This window comes from Microtus ochrogaster, linkage group LG2 (assembly GCF_000317375.1).
Source record: "Microtus ochrogaster isolate Prairie Vole_2 linkage group LG2, MicOch1.0, whole genome shotgun sequence".
Classification (NCBI taxonomy): Eukaryota; Metazoa; Chordata; class Mammalia; order Rodentia; family Cricetidae; genus Microtus; species Microtus ochrogaster.
In genome coordinates this window covers 6,487,279-6,495,909 of record NC_022028.1, presented here as the reverse complement: position 1 = coordinate 6,495,909, position 8,631 = coordinate 6,487,279, and the positions used below count along the sequence as shown (strand labels likewise).

At 45.1% G+C, this 8,631-nt stretch overlaps 1 protein-coding gene across 1 annotated transcript in view; it reads right to left on the bottom strand.

Moving 5' to 3' along the window:
• Positions 1-3,056: 3,056 nt before the first annotated feature.
• Positions 3,057-8,631, bottom strand: part of Adgrf1 (adhesion G protein-coupled receptor F1) — a 34,428-nt gene continuing 28,853 nt past the window's right edge. The window contains exons 13-14 of the mRNA XM_005359793.1: positions 5,248-5,314; positions 3,057-3,130 (exon numbers count right to left, since the gene is read on the bottom strand). Of these exons, the coding sequence (XP_005359850.1) occupies positions 3,057-3,130; positions 5,248-5,314 (141 nt within the window). The remainder of the gene's footprint in view (positions 3,131-5,247; positions 5,315-8,631) is intronic.

Genomic DNA, 8,631 nt, shown 5'->3' with positions numbered 1-8,631 from the left:
ACAAAAGTTAAAATAAACATTTAAAAATAATAATTAATGTTTTACTTAGCATACAGAAAATGGGTTCCCCCTACACTATGCTTTCCACTCTCCCAAACAGCCCCTCTTCTGCTTTTACGTCACAGTTGTGTGAGGGTATATTATGAGATTTTAGGGAGGGAAAGAGGAGAACACATTCATGTAAGTGGCCGTGCGTGTGCGTGGGTGCGCACACACACACACGCACACACACACACACACACACACTTGCATGCTGTCTGTTTGGGGCTTGAACTTGCTGCATGAGGTGGGAGTGCCCCTCATTTCAGGCAACAGACCACAGCAGAAGTCCAAAGGCAAAGTTTTGGGCCCACAAGACAAAGGGCAGCTCAATTCTTTTTTTATTTTTATGGGTAAAATGTTGTTTTAATTAGCGGACAATGAGGACTACTGAGAACTCAAGAACAATGGCAATGGGTTTCTGATCCTACTGCACACACTGGCTTTGTGGGAGCCTAGGCAGTTTGGATGCTCAACTTGCTAGACCTGGATGGAGGTGGGGGTTCCTTGGACTTCCCACAGGGCAGCTCAATTCTTAAAGGCTTCTAAGGCAGAGTGTGGGCTGGAGGGAGCTGCATGGTGAGGAAGCAGGTTCAGTTGACATGTGACCCATGCAGCATACATGAGTGATGAGTACCAAGGCCTTTGCGGGAGAGTGGGAGCACAGTCAAGCGGCTGCGGATCCCAGAGGCCACTGGAGGTCTGGGCCCTACCTTCTCTGTTTGTTCTGAAGGACCCGGATACTCACTCTGTTCTGCGCATGTGTAGTGGAGTTGAAGGAATTCATGTCTGGCTTTTACGTTAAAAAACAAGACAAAACAAACAAACAAAAAAAAAGCCATAGTATTTGCCTTAACTCTTTGAGAGTTTCATGCAATATCTGTTGATCGTAGTTCCTCTCCCCTCTCCACATAACTCCTCCCAGATTCCTCCTCCCTACCACCCCCACATTGCAGAAGAGGGGTGGAAAGACAGAGGTCCTCAGGCTCTCGTGCTCTTCCCGCCCCTCTTCTGCAGTGTTCCCTGGGCCTTGGGTGTAGGACTGTGTTGTGGGTTGGTCGGTGATGGGCACCGACGAGTCTGTGTTAACCAGATGTGGGTTTCTATGACGGTCTCTGTCTGCTGCAGAAGGAAGGCTCTCGGACGAGGGGAGAGCTCCACTTGAATGTCCACGAAAAGATGAACTAGGAAGTTAGAAATGACTCTGGAAAGTGGCTCGTCTGAAACTCCTGGTGATCTTTGTTTATACCCAGAGGAGAATGCAGAAAGCTGACTGGGCATCCTGGGGAGGAGTTTGATAGCTCGGGCTTCCCCCTGGGATGATCTGGATAGACGATCGATCGTCAGCTCCTGGCCGAAGCCAGTGTCTTTGGTCTTTTCTTCTCTCCTGATAGAATTAGATATTTAGAGATGCTTGTTCGGATTCTTGCCTGGAAAACACGAGACTTGCTTGTCTGTGAGTATCACTCGGTCCCTTCTTTTCAGGATGGTAGCAATACTTCCCTTAGTTACTTCTTCTAACTCTTGGTCCCAGGGACCCAACCTATTCATGTAATCTGCTTCCAAGATTTGGGGGGCAGGGACAATTGTCTGGACACTTGGCCTAGGGAGGGGTCAGGGACTCTCATTGTTCTTTCTTCTTCTTAGAAAAAGTCATTAATTATGCATTAATTTGTTGTGTGTGCATGTGTGTGTGCAGGTGTGATATTTGTGCACACACACATATGCCATGGTCATTGTGTGCTCAGAAAACAACCTGTGAGAATCAGCTTTCTTTCTCGATCATGTGAGTCCTCCCTCCCTCCCTCTCTCTCTCTCTCTCTCTCTCTCTCTCTCTCTCTCTCTCTCTCTCTTCCTTCCTTCCTTCCCTTTCTTCCTTCCTGCCTTTCCTTCCTTCCTCCCTCCTTCCATCCCTCCTCCCTCCCTCCATCTCTCTCTCTCTCTTTCTTGTTTTTTTTTTTTGTTGTTGTTTGTTTGGTTTGGATTTTCAAGGCAGGGCATCTCTGTGTGTGTATATCTATGTAGCCCTGGCTGTCCTGGAACTTGTTCTGTAGACCAGTCTGGCCTGAAACTTAGGGACTTTCCTGCCTCTGCCTCCTGATCCTTTGATTAAAGGTGTGTGTCACCACCACCTAGCTCATGATCTTTTCTTAAACTGAGTTTGAACCAACTACATTGCTCTGTCCCGTACCTATCCTATCTTTTTGCCTTTAAAAGCCTTCTTGACAATGAACTCCATGTATGGTCTGCATGTGGTGTGCAGCATGTTTTGATGGGTGGATGCAAGGACAAGTCATTATTACAATTAAGCCATGCATAAGCTCCTTCCCTAGTCTGTGTCATTCGCCGCCTGACCCCTAAGCCAACAGATCTGCTCTGCTTCTACAGACCATCTTGCTTGCCTAGGGTTCGGGATGAATCGAATTATGCGCTGTGCCTGGGGGGAGGATTGGCTTGTTTGCTCAAGCAGTCTAGTAAATGTATGGTGTTATATTACTGGTGTTTTTACTTTCCCTCACAGCTGGAGAAAATGGCCAGAGGCTTTTTCAGTCACTGTCCTGTCTTCTGGATAAACAATGTGAGATACTTCTTAGCCCACTTTGTAATTAATCTCATTTCTGTTTAATTAGGGATAAAGGAGGCAGGGTTGAACCACTGAAGTCACTTATTTTTTTTTTTGCTGTTGTTTTTTTCTAAAAAAGGTTTATTTATTTCATGTATGAATATTTTGCTTGCATGGATGTCTATGCACCACGTGTATGCAGTGCTCACAGAAGTCAGAAGAGGGCAGCAGATCCCCTGGAAGAGATGGCTGAGGGCCACCAGGTGGGTGGGGGAACTGAGTCCAGGTCTTCTGCAAGAACAAGTACTCTTAACCACTGGCCCATCTCTCCAGCCCCAGCGTGACCATTTTTATCCTCAGGCTCCTAAGCCACAAAATCTCATCTGATTCCCTGTGTGTCTTCTCTGCAAGGTGGCTCTGAAGAAGATCTTGTCCTTGATTACGACTCCTATCTTTATTCCGTTGATAAAAACTGGGTTAATGTGATCTCGTTGGATGAATCTCCAGTGTGAGAAAGGGCATACGTGCCTGAGGGGGGAAAAGAAGACAAGGGACATTATTGCTGCTATTCTTGATTCTACTCTAAAAGTGACAATAAGCTTACAGACTGTCTTAAAACTGGTACTGATTCTGGGAATGCGCTTAGGAAAACTGCAGCCGATGCCTGCTTGGTTAAGAGGGACAGCCCTCCACCGCCACCACAGGAGCCTGCATTTGCCCGCTATCTAGCCCAACAGATGAAACTACCATGGTTTTCAGTTACTGCTGGAAAATGAGATAGCATAGACTTCAACACAGTGTGTAGTCTGCAGGAAAGAGCCCTGGAAGTTGTCTGTCTTTCTCGGCCCGGGCCCACCCCGCTCCCACTGATGAGGAACAAATGTCTGGGAGAGGTGAAGTTCAAAGCGGTCTGTCCGGTTGGACGCAGTGAAAACAGGAAGCAAGGGGCTGGGGTAGGCACTTTTCCCAACACTTGAACTGTGTCTGGAATTTAAGTACTTTTTCCCCCGTTTCTTTAAACTATTTTACTGTTTTGAGAAATTCATTCCTGCAAATAATGAATGTTGAGGAAATCCTCCCATTCTCACCCTCCAGTTTGTCCCCCTTCTCCAATTTTCCCTGCCAGTGTTATGTGCTGTTTGCAAATCCACTGAGCTCATTATGCACTCTCTGCATGTGCAGAGATGTAGCGCCATCTACTGGACATGCGCAGTGTGGACATTTGAGTGAGACCGTACCCCATAGGCCCTGGCATGCTAACACTTGGTTCCTGGTCAGTGGTGCTGATTGGGAAGGATGAGGAGGTGTGGCCTTATAGGAGGAAGTGTGTCACTGGGTGGGATGAACTTTGAGACTTTAAGGATTCATGTCATTTCTAATTCACTCTCTCTCTCTCTGCTTCCCAGCTGTGGTTCAAGATGTGAGCATCCAGTTCCTGCCAGCCGCTGTCTCCTCTCTACCATCATGATGGACTCTAACCCTCTGGACCCACAAGCCCAAATAAACTCTTCTGTACTTTTCTTTGGTCATGATATTTTTGTCATAGAAATAGAAAAGTAACAAATAGAGACAGCCTTTCAATGATCACACCTTTAAGGAAAACTGGCTCTTCAGCTGGGGATTCCCATCAACCCTTTCTCCACGGATGGGGAAAGTTGGCTGCACTGATTCTGTGCAGCTCTTGTGCATGCAGCCACAGCCACTGTGATTTTATGCATGCAATGACCCTGCCTGTCCAGCAAATACTGTTTTGGGATAGATACCCACTATATCAATTCGCACAATCATTCCGCCTCCTCTCCCACGATGACCCCTGAGCTTTTAGAGGAGGAGATATAATATAGATGTCCCAGTTAGAACTAAGCCTTCCACAGCTAGAATTTAAATATTTTTGATGAGAATCTAAATGTATTTAATAATGATGTCATAATTCAATGTAAAATGGGACTGAAGCTTTTAAGTATGGCTACAACTTAGCTTGAAACACAATATATCTCTTCTACTTCTTCCTCCTCCAAGAGTAGAGTGACCCCGTAATGTTTACATTTCCAGTGGACATCAGTGTATAAATTCAGGTGGGGACAGTACTTTCTCACCCTCATGAGGTGTCACGCTTCCCTCCCCCAGGTCAGTTTAGAAAATAATAGGTGTCCATCATTAAACATAAGCCCATCATCCCATGTCGTCTGCTCAGCAGCTGGCATAAGAGGCAAGGGGTTAGCTGGGGCTGGTCTAAGCATACTCCTCAACCCTAGGATCTTGATAATCAATGTTGCAGGGATGTCGGGGTGTGGGGGGGATTGTGTGTGGGATATGTGTTGTGTGTGTGTGTTGTATGTTGTGTGTGTGGTATGTTTTGTGTGTGTATGTTTTTGTGTGTGTGTGTGTTATGTGTGTTGTGTGTATGGTATGTTTGTGGTGTGTGTGTGGTGTGTGTGTGTGTGTGTGTGTGGTGTGTGTGTATATGTATGTGTGTGTACATGCCTATGAATATCAAATTCCCAGAACTGCTTTATCAGCCCTGAGCACAACCCAGATGTATGGCCCTGTGGTACTGTCATCTTTTAAGAGTTACTATCAGATTCTCTTCCTACTGAAAATCTCTCTTCTTACCTTTTACAGTCTTTGGCTGTATTGTAACTCACCTTTGTGTTGCAATATGCTGAATGGCTTTAAGCATTTGGACTTGGTAACTATATCCGAGGAGTTTTGCTGCACAAGAAAAAAGGAGTTTATGTTGGCTAATTAGTCAGAAATCAGAAGACTTGAAGGTCATTCAGGTTTGGTTCCTCCTTTATGAGCCTTTATAATATAGTTTGGGAACCCACGCCCTATATTCCTGCTGACACAGTAATTTGAGGAAACACTTAGAAGGAAAAAAGCATTACAGTTACTAGTCTTTAACATTTTCAATATAACCGAGGGTGATGGCGTATGTCTTTAATCCCAGCACTCAGGGAGGCAGAGGCAGGTGGATCTCTTTGAGTTCAAGCCCAGCCTGGTCTACAGAGTGAGTTCCAGGACAGCCAGAGCTGCTACACAGAGAAACCCTGACTCAAAAAATTAACAAAAAAAACTTTAAAGATAGCTATAGACTAAACTAAGGATAAGGTGGAGGTATCTTTATTTTGGCTCATCAAGGGAAGATACTTCCCCTTGGGAAAACACGGGCATTTTTATAGACTTATTTCAATTTTCTTTAACTCCTTTTGTTTTGGTTTTTTGTTTGGTTGGTTGGTTTTGTTTTTTGGGACAGGGTTTCTCTGTGTAACAGCCCTGGCTGTCCTGGAACTCACTCTGTAGACCAGGCTGGCCTTGGACTCACAGAGATCTTCGCGCCTCTGCCTCTCAGTGCTGAGATTAAAGGTGTGTGCTACCACACCCGGCTTCTTTAACATCTTTTAATCTGCTCTATTGCATGATGTTGGTGTTTGGTGGTGTTATTTTGGTTTGGTTTGGTTCTTGAGGCAGGGTCTCACTGTAGCTCTGGCTAGCCTGGAACTCATAAAGAACATACTGCCCCTGCCTCTTGAGTGGTGGGATGAGCTTAAAGACATGCACTGCCACACAATCAAAGAGTAGACTCTTAATTCTGTCTTGACTATGGGTGACAGCATGGCCTCATGGAAAACCAGAATATCTTAAAGTTACCACCAAACAAGAAGCCTGGTTATAAATCTTATTTATTTATTTATTTATTTATCTATCTATCTATCTATCTATCTATCTATCTATCTATCTATTTATTTATTTATTTAAAAACAGGATTTCTCTTTGTAGCTTTGGAGCCTGTTCTGGAACTCGCTTTGTAGACCAGGCTGGCCTCGAACTCACAGAGATCCGCCTACCTCTGCCTCCCTAGTACTGGGGTTAAAGGCGTGCGCCACCACCGCACGACTGCTTCATTCTTTTTACCTTTTGCAATCCTTGGATAGGAAAATGCCAAGCCAGGAAGCTATCAGTCCCAGCGACTTTATAGAAGGGTACAAAGGCTGCCTAAGCTAAGCATACAGGCTGGCACAGTGGTCCTGTTGGCTGTTTTACACAACTTAGCCCTCAAACTGTTAAGCCCGACATTGTCCATCCTTACCTATGAGGGTGTCTTCTTCAACAATGGTCTCTCTGTCTCTTGCCTGTTCTCACCCCGTAAGAGCGTGGTCCTCCACAGTGATCTCTCTTGCCCTTCTCCGTGATCATGCCTGAGAGTGCCTTGTATTATTCCTTAGTGAACTCTGTCTGTCTTCAATGTTTCATCTCCTAACTCTTGATGTCACTAACAACCTCTAATTCCATGTGCATAGGCTATGATTCTATTTTAAAGGAGATAGGATAGTCACTCATTCATTCCTTCATCTGCCTTTTAAAGTATTGTGAATGCCTGGGTTCATTTCCAAATGAACTGTGTTTTTGTACCTTTACAATTCCAGGAACCAACTAGGAAGTGGCTTTGAAGGAAACGATACCCCTTTTCATACCCATGCTTATACTTCATTGATTTCTACCTTTGCTACCAGAAATGAAAGAGCTACTGTTTGTTGTAAACATAGCACCTGGTACAGCTTTGCCTTACTCTTGTACAACTCAGCATTTAGCTCTGTGAGTAATCCATTGCATATAGGTAGACAGACACTGGAGGCTGTGATAATTTAGAAACCGAATCACAGGCCTGGAAAGAGGGTGCAGCAGTTGGCAACACTTACTGCTTGCTCTCCAAAAACCGGGGTTCAGTTCCCAGCACCCATATGGTGGCTTACAAGGATTTGTATCTCCAGCACCAGGGGACCACAGCCTTGGTGAACATCAAACATGAACATAGTGAACATACTTACATACATGTAGTCAAAACAGTCATATGCATAGAATAAAAATAAATATGTTTTTAAAATTAAAACTGAGCCACTAAGCTGAAATAAAATGATTCAAGCAAAGACAAGCACTTCTTAGGAAGTAGAATAGTGTTGAGATTTTTCATTTGTTAATATTTATTCATCATTCTCTCATACTGAGAGCTTTGGCTTGCTGCACACTGTTTCAAGCATCAGGAATACAGGAAGGAATCCTTCCCATTCCTGCTTTCATTCCATAGGACATGGCTGCTAAACTAAGAAGGGCGACACAGGTTCACCAACACCCGTCTGCCGAGCAACCTCTGCAGAACACAGAGTAGATGGTCCCTGCCGAGAACATTGTTGGCTTCCTCTTCCATCCTTTCTGCCATGTCTTTCTTATATCTTCAGTGTCCTTTCCCCTCCATCACCTCTTCGCCCTCTCTCGGTGACCTCTCAGCATCCTACCCCCACCTGGACCTGCTGCTCAGGTCCCTCATTCAGACAGGCCTCCGAGTCAAGAAGAGGACACTCTTGCTGTCTTTATTTTGCTTATGAATCTGTCTCCCTGGGACTCCTCTTCTTCCCATTATCTTCACTAAGTTACTGTCCAACTCTCACGAGTTTAATGAACCCAGTGCTTTTGGTCCTGTGTTTATACTTTGCCCCCTTCCTTTCTCGTGTTCCTGTCTCTCACCAGGCTCCTGAGCTTAAATGCTATTGCTTCTGATGCTGCCTACATGCATATGGCTGTGTGTTGGGGAACAAGAGTGCAATGTCCACAGAGGCCGACAGGTGTCACCGAACTCCCTGGAGCTGGTTTGTGAAACACCTGTGTGGGAGGCTGGGAACTGAACCTGCGTTCTCTGCAAGACCTTAATGAGATCTTAACCACTGAGCCATTTTTTTCCCTGGCCCTACTTTCTAATAATCCATAATCTGAGTACTTGGGGTTTTTATTTTTCATTCAAATTTCCTCAGACAGAGCAAGAGACAACCACTGTGTGGGTTAGTTTTGATTATTGACGTGACATAGCCAGAGCCACCTGGAAAGGAAATCTCAATACTTATCTACCTTAGACTGACACAGAGGCGTGCCTGTGAGGGAAAATATTAATGATGCACCCTGAGCTGTGTAAAAGTGACAAGGTGAGCTGAGCACACGCTCCTGTTCTCTTTCCTCCTCCTCCTCCTCCTCCTCCT